The 19,194-nt window shown below is 38.1% G+C and overlaps 2 protein-coding genes across 2 annotated transcripts; both read left to right on the plus strand.

Annotated features, from left to right (window-relative positions):
- Nucleotides 1-13,245: 13,245 nt before the first annotated feature.
- Nucleotides 13,246-16,145, plus strand: LOC131307466 (pentatricopeptide repeat-containing protein At1g09820). Its single transcript, XM_058333969.1, has one exon. It carries the CDS (start codon nt 13,331-13,333, stop codon nt 15,182-15,184), a length of 1,854 nt encoding a protein of 617 aa, XP_058189952.1. The 5' UTR covers nt 13,246-13,330; the 3' UTR covers nt 15,185-16,145.
- Nucleotides 16,146-16,788: 643 nt separating this feature from the next.
- On the plus strand, nt 16,789-18,515 carry LOC131307467 (bZIP transcription factor 53-like). Its single transcript, XM_058333970.1, has one exon. The coding sequence runs from the start codon at nt 17,742-17,744 to the stop codon at nt 18,153-18,155; it is 414 nt and encodes a 137-aa protein (XP_058189953.1). The 5' UTR covers nt 16,789-17,741; the 3' UTR covers nt 18,156-18,515.
- Nucleotides 18,516-19,194: the final 679 nt, after the last annotated feature.

Raw genomic sequence — 19,194 nt, forward strand, 5'->3', positions numbered from 1 at the left:
TCTACGAACATATCTATCTTATTTTGGCTACCAAATCTTATTGATTAAGAATTTGGATGTGAGACCACCACCATTGGAAAGTAGACTTCCGGCACATGAATTTCGGTATAAAATTTACCCAAAACGAAGTTCGGATGAAAAAGTTATGCCCTTCCGAAGTTTTGCCAAAATGCTGAATTTTTCATTTCCTACCGGTAGGACACATTTTCCTACCGGTAGGAGACCACAATTTCACGAAAATGACTCTACTGGACAGCGTTTCTACCGGTAGGGCCAAAACTCCTACCGGTAGGACTTGGGTTTTCAGTGCACGATTTTCAGATTTCACCAGAACAATTCCAACAACAAAACCAATGATCTAGGGTGCGATTCAAACACCAAATCAACACATAAACATATAATAGTTGTGAGAAATCCCTACCTCGAAGTCGAAGAACGAAATCCAAGCCCAACCAAGCAAGCCCTAGCTCCGAAAACTCCGAATCATCCGAATACTCTTCTCCGAGCTCAAACCCACGAATTTCCAAGCTCTATAACACTTGAATGCGAGAACTTTGCGGCGGATTGAGGTGGGTTCGAGGTATTTTGGGGTGTTCGAGTGTGAGAGAGAGAGAGAACGAGAGAAGCCGAGAGAGAGAGATCGGGAGGAGAGAAAGAGAGTTGGGGATTTTTTTTTCCTCTACACCCTCACACACACACATATATATACTAGGACACACACACCAACCACACTTGCACTCCCTCCATTTTTAATCCTATCACATTGACCCCAAATCAAATAAATTCAACAAATTTCACATTTACTCGACAGTCTAACATTAATAAACCTTTAAACGATTTTTTTTTTTTGTTGAAAATACGGGTCTCTACACAGATCGACTGCACTACACGGTATGGTGCGGCTGCCGCACTACAACATCTCCTCTTTCTTCAGTTGAATGTATTTGTGGTTGTAGCAAAATTAATAAAAATTGTAAAGGTCGAGCTCCTCTCCAACCCTACTTTTGGATTGGATCATGTTGTTGGGCCCATTTGTGAGTTGTCTTTCTTGGACCAACTTGGATGATTGAACCGGTTCATATTTTGATTTGACCTTACACATCAAGCGCGCAAAAAAAAAAAAAAAATCATGTTAGACGGAAATCAATTAACACTTGATTACAACACATTTATAATGAAATTTTTAAGTTTACATTAAGTCTGCTGATCCTTTTTCAAGATAAACGCACTCTAAAATTATATTAATTAGTGTTCATTATATATATATATATATATATTGGCAGGGGGGTTCTCAACAAGTTGCAAAAAAACGAATGAAGTAGGCTCACAAGAAGAGTTCACAAATAAACTAATGGCAAGGTTCAATCTCTTTTCCAAGTCTCTCATGTAGAGAATTCTCAGGAAATAGAGTCTCCCTTTATAGGTACACGGTACACCATTTGCAAGTTTTGCGCATCGCGTTGTGAGAGATCAGTCACATGTCATGTGAGAGAATCACTATGTTCAAATATGCGTCCCTTTCAAGGATCGGAAGATCAACCCTCCTAACAAAAAATAAAAAAATAAAACCATAAGGTTGCTCTTCTTCTGCCGGTAATGAGTTTGATACTTAAGTTTTTGGGACTAGAGAGTTGGGAGAGATGATCCCTATTTAACTTTTACTTCGGTGAGTGGTGACGAATGCCCACAACGTGATGACAGATCAATATTCCCTCCCGATGGGGTCATCTATTGCTTTAAGTCCGAAATTCTAGATCAAGTAGGTTCCCCAACTGATCGGAGGGTCGTTACGCTGATTCTATCCGGTCCACTATTTTTGTGGGAAGAAAAAATCAGTGGGGATTAGCCGCCGGCTGCTGCATATGCACATATGTGCATAAAACACCGTATATCATATACTAGTACTTCGTTTTGGGGTATAAGGCGGCGCCTCGCACGTCAGGCATGCTTGTGGTTGTCACATGCACGTCAGGCATGCTTGTGGCTCCTCGCACGTCAGGCATGCTTGTACCTGATCTCCAAAGCTTCGGACCCACCAAATTGCAGCACAAAATCATACTATGTAGGAGTATATGTTATCAGACTATTATATTCTCCCTAAAAAAAAAAAGAAAAGGACTATTATATTCAATTCGAAACAAATATTTAATTGGAGCTGACTATGGTTGTTTGGGCTAATTTACGCTTATCGCAGCTATTTTTAGAAAACCAATCTCGAGGAGCCATCGAGAGGTCTGACGAAAGCCGGGCCAAAATCCCGCATGAAATTGACTCCACCCGGATCGATTGCATGTATGGAATTTAGTAGAACTTAACAGGAAAAACCCTAGAGCAAACAGACTTTTATGAATGAGCTAACTCGTTCTTTTTTGCAATTCAGAGTGTCTGGAACAATTTACGCACACCATGACAAATCTTTGAGGGCACAATCCCATTGTTCACTAGCGCCCGGGGGAGGGGGGCATTAAAAGCCGCGAAGTAAAGCCTCATATAAACTGACCCTACAAGAGTTAACAACTCTTAAAAGATTTTGCATATCCTATAAAGAAGCAAAATCTTAAGTCCCATTGACCACCTACCAATCCTTGGGATTTCACTAAGATAACCCTACCCAATTCCGCTACGAAAAATAAATACTTACTTTTTAGAAAATTATTTTTTTTTGAATTAAAAGTAGTATACTATGAGAAAATAACTTATCTTGTAAAACGAAAAATAATTACTTAAAAAATAAAAACTTCATCGAAACAGGCCTAAATTCTAGCTATATATGCCAATGCAATCTAGGGTGAGATTATAAAAATCGTTAGGCCGGATACGGACGTATGCAAAATGAATATTTTAATCTCATTGAGAATACTGTATATATAGTAGTACGTGTAATGCATCATTGGGATTTATTGATTGGAAATGGATCGAGGTCCTATGGAAATTAAAGCACGTTTTTTCTTTGTTGACAGGAAATAGTGATTTTATTTTTATTTTTATGGAAATGGATAAGATTATGCATTTATTGGTTCTTGATTTTAAAGTGGTGCAATACGTCAACAAAGATTACGCACTAAAGGTTGATTATGAAGCTCTAATACGTGAAGACAAAATTGGGTTAGTATGAGAGAGAGAGGGAGGGAGAGAGAGAGAGGGAGAGGGAGAGAATTAATATGAGATTTCATGTGGGTCCAGTAACTGAGGCATCTAAGCACTTTTTTCATCGAAATTTCGTCTTCATTTTGATGGAGAGATGTCAAGTTTTGATGTGTTCACTCCGACTAATTTCGGACTTCTGAAATTAATGATCGAACTAGTCTCTAGTGATCCAAATGCTTAGAAAATTTTGCTTTCGTGGGATTCGGACTTCCGACTTGTTGAAAGACAAACATTTTAATTGTTTTCTTATGCATCTTGGCTAAACTCTTGCGATTTAGAGATGTCGAGCTTGTGGAAAGAATAATGTTTTGAGAATTAGAGATATACTTTTCATTTTGTTGGTTACCAGTTTTGAAAATAAAATTGAATCAGGGCGATTGTATTATGCTGGATCATATATATTTCGAGCAGTCCATTAATTTTTTCACGATGCAATAGACTTTTACCAATAGATCTTTATGTGAAATTCACAAGAACTCTACAAGAGAGCTCCAATAACGGATCCGATCTTCTTTGTCCTGAAAATCCCTCGGCACAAAAAACCCATTGTTTCTGAGCCTAGAGGTTTTCCGGCATGCCTCTCCAATAACAGTCCGAATTTCTTTCCATTTGAACAGGGCCGGCCCAGGGCCAAGGTTCAAGAGGCCTGGGCCTTGGGCATAAAAAAAAATTTTTAGGGGCACTCCAATATTATTTGTAAATTAGTATATATATTATTTGTTTGTTTTATAACACAAATGTCTTTGTTAGCTCGGTGGTAAGTTGATTTTAGTTTATAAGGAGTGTCCGAGTTTGAATCTTTTGGGCAGCTTTATTTTTGAAATATTTTTTCCTAAAAAATAATGCTATTATAACTGTCAGGTTTTGAAACTAAGTCAAGTAGAATTCAAGCCAACCACTTTGGCCATTAGTAACAAAGCAATTAACATGCGTTATGAAGTCTAAAGTAGTAATATAAAGAAACATTTTTATCATTGTTGTTTAATTCTAAAAATACGTAGGGCACCACCCCACAATTTAGCGTTGAACATTTAAATCCCTTGGACCGGCCCAACAATGTGCATGAGATACTAATTAAGATGGTACCCACCACCCACCGACTGTCATTTTGTTCATATTTTTTATATGCAAAAATACCAGTGGGCGGCCTCGTTCACGATTTTGATGCAATCGGTGCTTCTTTTCCAATTCCTACATTAATCATGAAACTGATTGTACTCCTGAGTTGACTTTTGTAAGTGGGCAATGAGCACTACTTCCTTCTAGTATGATTCAATTGTGGTGATGGAGTTTATTAGGATGTGGGTAGACGCCGATTTGGGTGGTGATAAAGTTCGTCGAAGAAGATGGGTATGGCGGATGGTGATGGCAATGGCCGATTTGTGTGTGTGAGAGAGAGGTGGCCGGTGGGTACTACAAATAGTGTGATGGGTGATCATTTGTGTCACGGAAGAGGCACACAGATGTCCAACTTTCTCCTTTATTCGTCTTCGTGAATTTTTTTTTTTTTGGGATTCGAAGGAGTTTTCCATTTGAATAGTCACTTTGCTTAGGCTGTTGGGGTTGGGATTTATTTTGTGGCTAGTCAAAGTAGAATTTGGTGTTTTGAGTAGTCATTTAGGCTAGTGATTGCTGTAGCTGCTCTAAGTGAAGAATGGGTCACTGCCATTCACACTTTAAATTTAGTAACAAAAGAAGAGAAACGAATTACGATTCCACTCCTATAATCATTCATATATTGATCATGTCCTTTTCATCCAAAGAAGAAATCTTTTTGACTACTGATGATATGAGTAATCATATCCTTCAATATAGCAAACATGCTAATCTCAATGATTAGTGATGGGTGGTTTCAAGTTAATTTATTACTCCTTTGATCTCAAGTCCCTTACTCGAGAGGTTTTTTTTGGTGCGGGCAGGTACCACGCACGTGATATTCTGTCGGCGATTCTAGTTGCCAAACGTGTTTTGGACGCTCCGAATTTAAGAGAGAAACAGAGTAGAGAGAGAGAGAGAGAGAGAGTGAGTGGTGGGATGAGGAGAGAGAGAAAAAATAAATCTAGACTGTCCAAAATATGTTTGAATGGTTGGAATCGCTGACGAGTACCCGCTCCGCATCCAAAAATTTCTCCCCTTACTCAAACTAAGAGACTGCAACTAACATTCTTCTCTTTCCAAGAGAGCAACTCAAATTCTCCTTGTCATTTTTTGGATTCTATATTGCTGACCAAAAAAAAAATGGAGACGATAATGCCAAAACTGTTTTTGTTAATGTCAAAATTATTGTGCATAAAAGTCTTGTACTTTGCATATGGTACAAGCTTTTTATGCACAACAATTTTGGCATTAGCACCACCCAAAAAAATCTCCTTTTTTCCACTTTACCAAAAAAAAAAACTCTTATTTTTTTTAAAAATATTAATGAAAGTCCCCAGTGATTCCACCTCATCTCAAGTTGATCTTATTTGCATAAAAATGAAATGGTTTTAATTTTGGTAGTTTCAGCTTGGCCTGGCCCTCCCCATTGGTGCAGTTTCGCTCCTCGGGCGGCCTCTTTATTCGTTTCAAGTTTCGTCTCCTGCTTGGCCGGGGTGCCGAGCGCGTCTTGGCCGTCCAAAAGTGTTTTGAACGGTTCGGATGTAAAGGTACCAAACGAATTTTTAAAAAAAAGAAAAGGAAAAGGAAAAAGATGTTTCGATCCGAACCGTTGATTCTGAGATGAACGGCTGGATTGATCGCTAGACATCCGCTCGACAGGAGTGCCGCTCGGCAGGGTCCCCGGGTCCTCTTTTTGAGGCAGTTAGAGATATATAAGCGGTTTGGTTTGGTCAGTTTTCAGGACAATTTGGCACCATACCACTTATATATTGGTTTAATAGTTCAATGAACCAAAACAGATTAGTTCCATTTTTGTATTATTCATTTTTTGTATTCTTTCATGAAAAGTTATGAGTTTGAAGTGATCATAACCCACCAACTCCAATAAGAATTATTAACAATAAAAAACTAGTATGAATGATGCAGGCGATGGGATCTTAATTAATTAATTAATGGGGTCTAATTAATTAAGAAGGTCGATTTTCTTGTTTCACTTGTAAACTAGTGGTTTGTAATTTGTAAATGGATCTTTGGCGTGTTTATCCGTAAAGGTGATCAGATCGGTCATTCCTCAATGTTGATAGGTCCACCTTCTAACTGCAAATCTATTCAATTGCATGTGTAAAATCTTTCTCTCTCTCTCTCTCTCTCATAAATCAGTCAGCCGGGCAGTCAACTTAAGTTACGTCCACCTCAATTAATTTTGGAAGAGTGATAGGAAACATGAAATTAAACTTTCTAAAAATCTCAGTCATCCATTTCGGTGTCACAGAAAGTTCTCATGTTTCTTAACGTTTCTCTTAATTTTGAGAATCAAACTCACCCACCATCTGCGAGGTCCTAATTAAAGCCGAAATAAAGATTCGTACGAACCGACCTCAAAAGAAAATGACTATCTCCCCGCTATCCTAATCATGACCGCAATCTAGGTGGGGTTGCCCAGATTGTTAGCTTACGTTTATCATATCGTGTGTGTAGAAAAATGCACACCATGATGAGTTTGTTACGTGTTTTTTGGATCTGAAAAAGGAGATCAATTGGATCTAAAAAAGGTGATCAATCAATTGGAAGCATGCTTGATATCTAAGCGGGGCCATGCACTCTCTTATTAGCCTTGGAAAGTTGGATTATATACAAATTTTGCTTACGATTTCGTTCTTTTAGATTTCTTCCGTTCTTTTTGTTTTTCAGATTAGTCTGTATTCTTCTGTTTTTTTCTGATCATACTCCTCGAGACCACTATACAGTAAAATTTTTAAATTTGTTAGAGCAATATCTCCAACCAATAATTCATTTTGAGAGTATCATTTTCCATTCGTAAATTGATTACGGGGGAAATTACTATTCATGTTCACGTACTCCAACCACAAACTCTCTAGAAGGGGATCGAGATCCCTCACGCTCTCAAATAGAGTTCTCCGGTACCCGTTCATCTATTCTCCGGTACTAGAGCCATCCCTCCCGCTTCGTGACAGTAGGTGAAGAATCGCAACCGAAGCTGGTCCTGCCGCAGTATCGCCACTGTGTCGATCGAAGTGTTCATGTATGTCCCTCTTTTGATATAGTAGTAATTCCAAGAGGGGAGAAAAGGGGTCAACAGTTCGGCTGGCGTTCCCCACCAGCCAACCCTCAATTTTTTGCAAATTTTTACCTAACCCAGAGCAGAGGAGCACACACCCCACTTTTGTGATGTTGACTTTATATGGTAGTTCGTGACGCGTAAAGGTCTTTCAGTTTAGAAAAATGAGAACAAAATATCGCACGTGTTTTATCATTTCCAAGTTGGATGGGGTAGTGGGCCAACATGCAGGGGTTTAAAAGAATATGGCTTGTTCGGCTTAATAAGTTATTTGGCATATTTTTTATTTTTTATTTAAAAAATTTCACATTTGTAAGTTTTTTTTTAATTTTTTGAGGATTATTGTTTCGTCGTAATTAGAGGAATTTAAAAAGTAAAAAAATTACGATCGAAACCCAATTTTTTTAAATAAAGACAAAAATAAGTCAAGAAATCAATTTTTTCATCTTTATTAAAAAAAATAGATTTTAATCGTAATTTTTTACTTTTTAAATTCCTCTTGTCATGACGAATTAATAATTCTCAAAAAATTGGTAAAAAACTAACAAATGAGAAAATTTTTTAAATAAGGACAAAAAAAGAAGAAGCCAAATGATTTATTAAGCCAAACAAGCCCTGGCCCTTGTAGGGCTGTTAACGAGCCGAGCCAAACTTTGTCGAGTTTGAACTTGGCTCGTTTAGTAAACGAGCAAAAAGTTCGAGCTGAGCTACCCTTAATAAGTTGAGTTTTTCACTAAACAAGCCGAAAACTCGAGCTTGAGCTCGGAACGAGCCGAGCCTTACCGAGTCAAGCTCGTGAGCTGCTAGGTTCATTTATGGCCCAACTCCGTAAGCCAACCAACATTTCCGTCTCTGAGTATGATACTATTGGTTCATGTTCGGTGGGTTTTCTCGGTGTGTAGCATCGAACCAACGAATTGGGGTGGATAACCTTGAGCGTCCGAATATATCAAGTTCAGGCGAGTTTAGCTGGGGTTTTTCAGATTTGAAAATGGAAAATTCTAAAATCAGCCCAATGGGTTGACGGTAGTAGGTGTATAAATGTGTATTAAAGGATGTAAAAAATGCACAGAAATACGTGATTTTCTTATCTTTTAGTGTGTTTATCGTCAGCCCAGTGAGCTGACAATAGCAAGACCGTTTTTTTTTGAAAATGTCAATTCATTTCATCACCCAAAAGAAAAGATTTCATCACAAATACAAGAAAAGAACCAAAACTACCAAATCGAGACACGAGCCCAGGTGTGTGTTGTGTACTAGTATTTGCTTGTGTAAATTGTTCGTGGTTGTAAAATGATTGTTCTGATCTTGCAAGATACAAACTTGGGATGCCATTGGAAATTGGGCCTTGTTGGCCACATGGAAAACCCAATTAAAGTTCGGGCTAATGAGTTAAGAGACTAAAAAAACAATCAAACAGTCGTTTTTTTTTCTTCAATAAATGAAAATCGATATTCAACAGGAACAAAGAAGTTAGGCCTGAAACTCTTTAGAAGGTCGATAAAACGCGTATAGCTTCAGTTGCGGTTGGGTAATTTTTTGATTAAAATATAAAATTTTAATATAAAAAATTGAAATTGACCAATTTCTTACGTAGAGCGACTAAATCCCGATATTTTCCCTACTTCACAACCACACTAATCATATTACAATGTGAAGTTATTTGGCATAACTTTTGGATTTATTTATTATCTACATTTACCTTTATATATTTTTGTCATTTTATTTAAGAATAAATTCATGAATCGATTAGACAAAAAAAAAAAAAAAAAACTTTTTTAAACACATCTTTTATTGGAGAGATAGTAGACATCATTATCAGAGTAAACAACAATCTAGAGCAAGTGTAAGGAGTGACTTGTCCGTTGTAGGTAGACTCATCTAGGCATGTCAATGACCCGGATTCAGTTCGCATATCTATGATTACAAAGAACCTGAATTTGATTTTTGCAATTTCGTTTTAAGTTAATTTGAATCCGAAAAAGATAATCAGGCCCACACAATTTATTTAACCTATTTGAAAATTAAGCATACAAGCCCAAAAAATCCATCACCTGAAATTTTCGAAACATATCTAAAACCAAAAGTAACATCCTCGGATCGGTTTCGTAAACGTAAATGGGTAGTTTAGGATATATCTGAATCTGATCCTTTAGTTTTCGGATTATTAGATTTGGATCAAGCGGATTACCAAATCGGTTTTAGATTGTACCAGATCGCATTCGGATGGGAAAATGGGGCCAATGTCGTGTTTTGATAATTACTACCCGCCAATGACATTTTTTAGTTTTAACAAATGTTCTTAGCTTGTCCTTGGCGGATATTAATTATCAAAACACGTCCTGGATCGTCATTTTTCCCTTCGGATCTATCCATCGACAGGCCTAGACTCAGTCAGTTCAACCTATGGGAGCAACATGGGTCTAGTACTTGGTCCAGCAGGCAAGCCGCGGGCCTTTGAGCCCATTTTCCTTGCCCAAGACTCATTCAAGAGGGCATTATTATGTTGATCACGGTCAATGACGTGTTTTGATAATTAATATCCGTCAAGGACATTATCAAAACACGTCATTGGCCGTCATTTCCCCTTAAAAGATCTCTCAAACAACTACAACTAGTTCGTAGGACTATAAACGAGCCGAATATTAGAATGTTCAGATTCGTTCATTAAGTTTTTAAGTGAATTTGAACTTGAACTCGAGTCGAACTCAATGAAAATTAGACGAGCCGAGTTCGAGCTGAACTTGCCTAGGTTTGAGTCAAATTCAAGTTTGTTCACGAGTCTTAACGAGCAAATAATATCATATATTTATGCTCTCATATAGATTTAAAATGTAAATATACTATGTACATAAATACATTCATAAATATATAAAACGATAAGAATATATACATAAATAAATTGTTAATAGTAATTGTAAACGTTTATATTTGTACAAGTTCTAAATTTTTTATTCTGTCAAATTCAAGTTTGTTCACGAGTCTTAACGAGCAAATAATATCATATATTTATGCTCTCATATAGATTTAAAATGTAAATATACTATGTACATAAATACATTCATACATATATAAAACGATAAGAATATATACATAAATAAGTTTTTAATAGTAATTGTAAACGTTTATATTTGTACAAGTTCTAAATTTTTTATTCTGTATGTATACAAAATTCTCATAAAAATCTCATAATACACACATATTTTAGGTTTACGAGTCTTGTAACGACCCGGATTCTTGACCCAATTTTTTTTAATACAAATTTATATTTTTAAATTCCTAATTCAATAATTAATTAGATTGAATAATTAAAATATATTATTATGTGTGCAATTGATATTATTTGCATTATTGTATAAGATATGTATTTAAACTTTAGATATACAAGAAATCAGTGATTCATATTCATCTCTTATCTTTCCTATCTAAACCCTAAGTAGAACTCTATTCAAACTAACTCTCCACTTCTCTATCTCTCATCCTATACATAAAAGCGTCCAGATACATTCTCACCCCGTACATACATGCGTCCACATACATTAGAATTGAAACCCCCCCAAATGTGGCACTTGTCCCCTATCTTTTTATCGTTATCAGTATCACTCTCCTTCCTCATTCCACCACTTTTACACTTATCCTCTCACCTTCTTACTATCTTATTCTCTCTCATTATACATACCCACATAATCCGAAAATTGAACACCAGTAGATTATTTCACTCCCAATTCTATTGTTGAGTCTAGAACAGAGAGAGAGAGAGAGAGAGTTGTGACCGTAGGTGTGTGCATGCCGTGAGTTTCGTGGGCATACCGCTGCTGCGGGCCCTATCAGAGTGCCGCCGGACGCTGCCTCGAGATTTCAAAACCACCACAGCGATCTACGGACACCGTATAACACTTATCCGAACTTAGAATCGCGTTTGAGGTAGTTTTCCGGAAACTCAAAACCTTTATCTGCATTTTAATGGAGTTACTTAGATTTAAAGTTTATTGAAGATGATGATCTGCTGTTAAATTGTTAATTTATTTTTAGTCCTATTTATATTAAAATTTAATCTGGTTGTGCTGGAATGATTAGTGTTATATCCTGTGAAAATTTATGATCGTTTAACAAATGTTTGATTGTGAAATTATTATTGATGTTGCATTGTAAATTTGTATTTGAGTGGACGTTTACGTGTTTAATAAATTATTGGGGTAGATAAATGTTTATGAAATATTAACAAGAATATTTTACTAGTAAAAATTTATTTAGATTGTAAACAAGAAATATTTTAGATTATATATTAGTTAATCTTTAACTTTAATAAATATTAACTAGAATAGCCTCGCATAGTTTTGTTGTTATAAAAATCTCATATTAATATTTAATATAGTTAGTAAATACTAAATTTAGCAATAAGTATTTTTCAATAAAAATTTGTTTGTAAAATCTATGAATAATACGATAGTTAAAGAAAAATGTATAAATAGTAGAAATGTTTTATAAAATTTCTAAATGAGAGAAATAGACTTAATTTTAAGTGTAGTAATTAATTGTTTGACTGAATATTATTTTGTTACTCGCATGATTAATTCTATGACAGGATTAATTTTATCGCATGGTTATGTGTTATTAGTACTTTTAGTTAAAATATTGAACCGTGCGATATTTTGTTGTGGCTGTAGATTGGACAAATAGGTTCCCTGGGTGGTTACGAGTAGTGACTCATGTAGACGATGTTAAGTAAATGGAAATTGATAAAGTGTTGGAAGTGTGATTGTGTGGATTGTGATTTGAGCCATGGTGATGGCAAGGGTAACCTATGGGGCCCTGTGTTGAAATGGGTTACCTGAGGGGCCCGGTGTTGTGACGCTAACGTATGATACGTCATGGGAAGTTTCTCTTCGAGGAAGAGAATGGGTCCCATGAGACGGTTATAGTTAGTGAGACGTTAATGTATGATACGTCATGGGAAGTTTCTCTTGGAGAAAGAGAATGGGTCCCATGAGACGGTTATAGTTAGCGTGGGGTAGTGGATGTCCGACCCTAATGTACGATACGTCATGGGATGACTCAATCCTCCTGTTATGGTCTTAAGTGAGAACATACTCGGTACATAACTTAGATGCGCTCACCTAGGACCCTGGTGCAGGACAAGCAAGAGGAAGGGTGGACCCATGAGACGATTGTAGTTAGTGGATGTGGGAGGAAAGGATCTCGCGGAGAGAATCCTTAGATTACATGTAAGATGATGGATAGTAAAGAAAAAGACGATGTGTTATTATTTTGTAGCTTCGGTGTATTATGAATTATTATATTGTTGATCTGCATATTGTGGTATTGGGTTTTAGGATTTCTACTTAGTGAATTATCACTCAGGATACGTTTGTATCCTGGCAAATCGTTTGCTTCGGCGTTCAATTTGCCAGAGTGTGCAGGATTCCACAGTGGAGCAGTTAATACAGGTGGGACCCCTGAAACGGAGTCTGGGCCAACATTGCTTGAAATTTCGTGTCAAAACTAGAGTCGCTCTGGAGTTACTTTTGTTAAATAAATGTACATAGATTTTTGTATTATTTTGAAATTGTAATTTTTGTATAAGGATAAACAGGGGCCTAATAGTTTGTAAAATTTAGTGTATTTTTTGGTTAATGCTTCCAAAATTCCTTGGAAAATCGGGGCGTTACAAGTCTAATTGACCCAAATAATACTAGGTTCATGTTTGGCTCATTTATAAAATGAGCTTAAAATTGAAGCTCAAATTTAATTTATTTAATAGACGAATCGAACTCAAACGAACCTTTATCGAGTCGAGCTAGTTAACAAATGGCTCAGTTCATTTATACTCCTGTTCATGCATATCAAAACAACAACTACAGTTCGTGAGTAATAAAGATTGAAAGCACGAACGCACATGATCGTATAGTAAAAATTGAGAGCGTGAGAGAAAGCAACTGGACTCCTTGCCTGTAATGAACAGTTTCTCTCTCTCTCTCTCTCTCTCTCTTGTTTTGAGATCAAAACATGAATCACTTGTGCCATCTTCAACTCCCGAAGAAAAGTATCCACATTGGAATCTATCTCCTCAAGCTCAATCTCCAGTACCAAACCAGGTTATCTTCTACTTCTTCTTCTTCTTTAGATTCAAGTATTACCACCCCTATTCCACACACATTCGACCTATCTAGGGTTTCCGAGCTCATAACAAACCAACACTGGTCCGACCTCAAAACCCTAACCAACCAAACAACCTCCAGTACTTTCCTTCACGTATTGTTTCAATCCGAACTCGACTCAGACCTAGTTCTCCGTTACTTCAAATGGTCGGAAGAGGAATTTAGGGTTTCACACCACCTCGAACTGTACTGTAGACTATTCCATTTATTGGTGAATTCAAAGAAGTATGGAAAAATCAGGTCTTTATTGCATCACTTTGTTAGAAAAGACGAAACGCACTCGAATTCTTCGATTTTTCATTCTCTTGCGGTTACTGGAGGTGGGTTTTGCGCGAATTCGATAATTGTTGATATGCTGATACTGGCCTATGTATATGATTCAAAGACGGATTTGGCGTTCGAGGCTTTCTTGAGAGCTGGGGATTATGGGTTTAAGTTATCGATAACGTCGTGCAATCCCATGTTGGGTATCTTGGTTAAGGAGAGGAAATTTGCGGTGGTTGAGATTGTGTATAAGGAGATGATAAGGAGGAGGATTGAACTTGATGTGAGTAGTTTCAATATTGTGATTAAGGGTTTCTGTAAGGCAGGGAAGTTGAAGAAGGCGGGGGATGTTGTTGAGGATATGAAGGTGAGAGGGTTTTCGCCTTCGGTGGTGACATATAATACTCTTATGTATGGGTATTGTAAGAATGGCGGTGCAGGGAAAATGTACAAGGCTGACAGGATTTTGAAGGAAATGGTTTCGAATGGTATTCACCCAATTGAGAGTACTTTCAACATTCTAATTGACGGGTTTTGCAAGGACGAGAATTTGTCTGCTGCTATGAAGGTGTTCAAGGAAATGCAAGGTCAGGGTTTGAAAGCTGGTGTTGTGACCTATAATTCATTGATCAATGGACATTGTAATGAGGGGAAGCTCGATGATGCTCTCTGTTTGCGGGATGAGATGGTGGGGTTAGGTCTGAAGCTGAATATCGTTACTTATAATGCCCTCATCAATGGGTTCTCGAAAAAGAAAATGTTGAAGGAAGCTAGAGAGTTGTTCGATGGTATAAGCGAAAAAGGGCTCGATGCAGATGTTGTAACATTTAATACGTTGATCGATGCATATTGTAAAGCTGGGAAAATTGAAGAAGCAATCGCATTGCGCGATTTGATGATGGATAAACCGGTGTTTCCCGATGTTGCGACCTATAACTGTTTAATTGGTGGTTTCCTTAGAGAGGGAAAAATGGAAGAAGCTAGTAAGCTTCTAGACGACATGGAGAACAAGGGTTTGAGGGCGGATGTAATAACATATAACATACGGTTAAATGCTTTGTGCAAGAAAGGGGAGTCGAGAAAAGCAGCTGGACTTTTGGATGAGATGTTTGAAAGATGTATCCGTCCTTGTCATGTGACCTACAATACTTTGATAGATGGTTACTGCACAGAAGGAAACCTCAGGGCAGCTTTGAACACGAGGGCGCGTATGGAGAGAGAGGGGAAGCGGCCAAATGTTGTAACATTTAACGTATTGATTAAAGGCTTTTGCCAGAAGGGTAAGCTGGAAGAAGCAAATGGGCTCCTTAACGAGATGTTAGAGAAGGGTTTGGTACCAAATAGGACAACGTATGAGATAGTAAAAGAGGACATGATGGAGAGGGGATTTGTTCCAGATATAGACGGGCATTTGTATAATGTTTCTGTTAACTCTTAGATGCTCACAGGAGGAGTTGAACTGGTATTACTTTGGGTTTTGATGCGGCAGGCAGAGATGAAAACTTCAGTTGGGATTTTGTTAGTGTCCCGGGTGGAAATACTTCTCATTAGAGGCTGGCATTTGAGAGTATGCACATCCTATTTGTAGAGCAGTGAAGCGCTGCCTAATTCAGGAGAAGCAATCAATGAAATCCTTGAGCATCGTCATTTCATAATCCAGTTCCGCATGTTCCAAAGGGAATTCTAATTATTTTTATTTGTCACAGAAGTTTCTTTATAAACTGCACCGAACAGTATCAGTGGTTCGAGTTACAGTTTTGGTCGGGCCAGAGGCCGCGTGGAATTAGTGGTGGATTCCAAAGTCCGGGAACCACTCTTGAGTATCTTTTGGAGTGCTAGATACAAAGAAAATCTACCCGGAAATTACCCCGAATGGGCAAATCAACGGTACAGATACAATTCAAAGTGAATCTGTACCATTGATTTGCTCTTTCGGGGTAATTTCCGGGCAAATTTTCTTTGCGCTTAGAATTTCTCATCTGAAAATATATGAAGGGGAATCCTGCGAGGCCATAGTGAGATATAGTCGGTAGCTTCCTACAATGTCTATGAAACTGCAAGGATGGCTTTGTTGCAAGGATGAAGCACCTTATCAGGTTAGCTTTTAGTGAAGAGAAGTGTTGAACTAGGAAGCCCATTTTTGTTCTTTGTACCTTAAAGGCAAAGTGCAGAGTATACTGAAGTCTGAAAGATACTCCGTTATCTTTTGTTCTTTGTAGTTATTTTTTGCATGCAATGGCTACTATGTATTCATTGTAGGTAGCTCTGCCCAAATGCTGTATCGACAAACATGTCAACTTCTTTTTTGGCTTTTGTCCGGTGAATAATATGGAAAACATGTTTTCTATGTTGCCCCTCCAAGAGTGATGGGTTGCTGCAAGGGTTCGATTGCTTTTCAATTTTGCATTTAAAGCTGTTTCAAGTCCTTCATCTAGTTTTGTTATCTATCTGGAGGTTTATCCATGGAATGGAGTTAGGAGCCATTCAATAGTGTCTTTTGGTCATGTTGCTCTTGGTGGTTGTGTCTGGAACCGGATAAGCTTCTTTTATTCTTTTGGGGAAAAGAAAGAAGCAGCAGTATTAGGTGAGACTATTGGGAGGGGTAATAATTTGAGTTTGTGGTAAAATTATGAGGAAAAAACACACACCATGAATTCGGGTAATTCTTCAGGGAAAAAAAATTATCCCCGATTCAGGGAAAAAAACTCTCAACTCCCTCTCTTTTTAAAGAAATTCACTGTCCAAAATCTGTAAAGTAAGTATGTCATGAATTTTGGGAATGGGGATGCTGCCAGCACCCCTGCAAAGCGGTGCAGAGCGGCTGATCTGGCCATTCATCTCGGCAATCGATGACTTGGATTTTTGCTGAGCAATCGGCAGCTCTGGTTTGTATACGCTCAGATTCAATCCGAGCTGTCCATACCGAGATGAGCAATCAATCTTGGCACCGCTTTGCAGGGATGACTGAATGTTAGTATATGCAAAACCAATGCAGATCATAAAGAATGGACAAAAAAGAAGAAGAGATATGTATTTGTTTTTTCTCTTAGTCAGGCGGGAAACAAAGAAGCCCACTCATTTCCCGAAATAACCGTTTATGACGAGGTCTTCAATCCTTGTATTTCGCAGAACTGTTATGAGACTGCTAGGAGTACTGCAGTAGATGGACTTCCTTTCTATGTTTAGCCAGAAATTGTAAAAACCAGCTGTCTCTAACCTCAGCATCCACGAAACATTCCTCTTCCCCTCAAAAACCGAATCATTTATCCACGCCTTCTCCTATAAAACCAACCACCTTTCCCTCTTCCGTACAATCATCCCTACTCTCTCTCTCTCTCATCAGTTTCCTCTCTCTCCTCTCCCTCAACCCCTTCATCCCTCCCGCAACCCTTTCTGTTTTACTGGGTTTCGGGTCTTTCTTCTTGCTTCTTGTTGTGTACACAGTACATACCTATATACGTTCAAGTACTGTAAGTTGCATATAATGGTCCAAGATTTGTTTTTTTGAGGAAAATTTCAATTGGGTTCTGTTTGTGTTCTCCAGATTTTTTATTTTGGGTGGTGTTATTGTTTCCAATGGTTTCTAAATCTCTTATTATCTCAGGTAGTATTACACAATCTCTATGACTTTCACCACCCTATTGCACATCTGTCTTCTTCAATCTTTCTCGATCGTCTTTCTTTATTGGTTCTATGTCTTCTCGTGAATCAATCGCATTAAACTCTTTGATTGTTTGCTTCAAACCCGCAACCCTTATTCACATTGTTCCTTCTAAATCCAACCCTTTTATTAAATTTCCGTGTCCCAAATAAATTCTTTTGAATAAATGCGAAATCCTTCCTTCTAAAATCAGTTCTTTTCTACCCTTCTATTGAATTGCAAATTACACCTACATTCCGTAAAAAAATCAACTCTTTTTCATTCTATATCCAATTCTTACGAACCCTTTTATTCAACTGTTAATTTCCTCATATATAACTGTTCAATAATCACAATGTCAACCCCGAGACAAACCAGCAGTAGCTCTGTCACATCTGCGGATGAACTGAGATACACGGGGATGGATGAGAGGAGGAGGAAGAGGCTGATTTCCAATCGAGACTCCGCGAGGAGGTCGAGGATGAGGAAGCAGAAAACAATGGAGGATTTAGCCAATGCAGTGACAAGACTCAAGAGTGAAAACAATGGCCTTGTGGGAAAAATTGATAAAGCTGCAGAGGGGTACACGGTGATTGTAGCAGAGAACAATGTGTTGAGGGCTCAAGCAGCGGAATTGACCGCAAGGTTGACGTCCTTGAACAGTTTCCTGGATAGTTTTCAGTTCGATTTTGACAGTTCTTATATGCTTGATCCGTTGCTCCTTCCGTGCCCATCGCAGCCTATCATGGCTTCTTTCAATCATGAATAATGCAGCATTGTCAACAGGCATTGGGGGTTCGTTCTGTTGCTTTAGTTTTTTCTATGTTGACGATATTCTTCCGTCTTCATTTTTCTGGGGTCTTGTTTCTTAGTTTGGTTTTTGATAGTTATGACTGTGGGTTGAAGATTGTGTTGAGATTATTGTGACTTATTCTGACATAGCCATTTCTAGCTCTTTCGAATTGGCCATTAAATGATTGAATTTTTTTGATTTGGTGGGCATCATTGTTTAAATCATGTAGACAACGATAATCAGGGTAGAAAGGCAATGGGAAGAGGTGATACTGGAAAATTGGCCTAATAAAATTTTGAAGAAGTGGCATTTACCGCTCTCTCTCTTTCTCTCTCTTCTCCAGGCGCCTCGCCTCTGAATTAACAAGCTGGCCTCTGGGATCACTGCAAATGATTGAGCTCGCCTCTGGCTGCCCCGGCTTCATAGACAGCGAGCCACCTTGGCTCGTTGTCATCCCCAATATACATTATGAGGCTTACATTTCCAGCCAAATCGGGGCTTACAAAGCCCAAAGCATTAGTTGCATTCTCTTATTCAGTCAGCGGCCTCTGCAAGGACATGTTCTCCTTCATCCTCTGCTTTTTTCCAAGAGAAACCTCTGTCATGGTGCCCTCAATGCTCCACGAACTTGCAACAAACCACCAATTTCGGTTACAAATAGCACCATTGGGCGATTGCAGGGCCTAGGTACCTCGTGGGTTTGTAGAAGTTGAGACTGCCCTCAGCAATGGTTACGCTCGAACTTAGTTGGTCCTGAAGAGAGAGCATGGCGTTGACCAACCTTTGAAATCCCGAAGGATGTTACAGACCCGCTACTTGATTAATGCATGAGTGGATTGCGGGAATATGTGACTTACTGCATAAGCTTCTCATTCTGGGTGAAATCTTGTTAAGAGGATCTAGTATGGATTCCGCCATTCCGGACTTGAGTCACCAGTTGAGCTGTCATTAGCATTTCCATTTCCAATTTGAATGTTGAAATAGCAGGCTCAAATATCAAACATAACAGCATTGC

This window comes from Rhododendron vialii, chromosome 11a (assembly GCF_030253575.1).
Source record: "Rhododendron vialii isolate Sample 1 chromosome 11a, ASM3025357v1".
Lineage (NCBI taxonomy): Eukaryota > Viridiplantae > Streptophyta > Magnoliopsida > Ericales > Ericaceae > Rhododendron > Rhododendron vialii.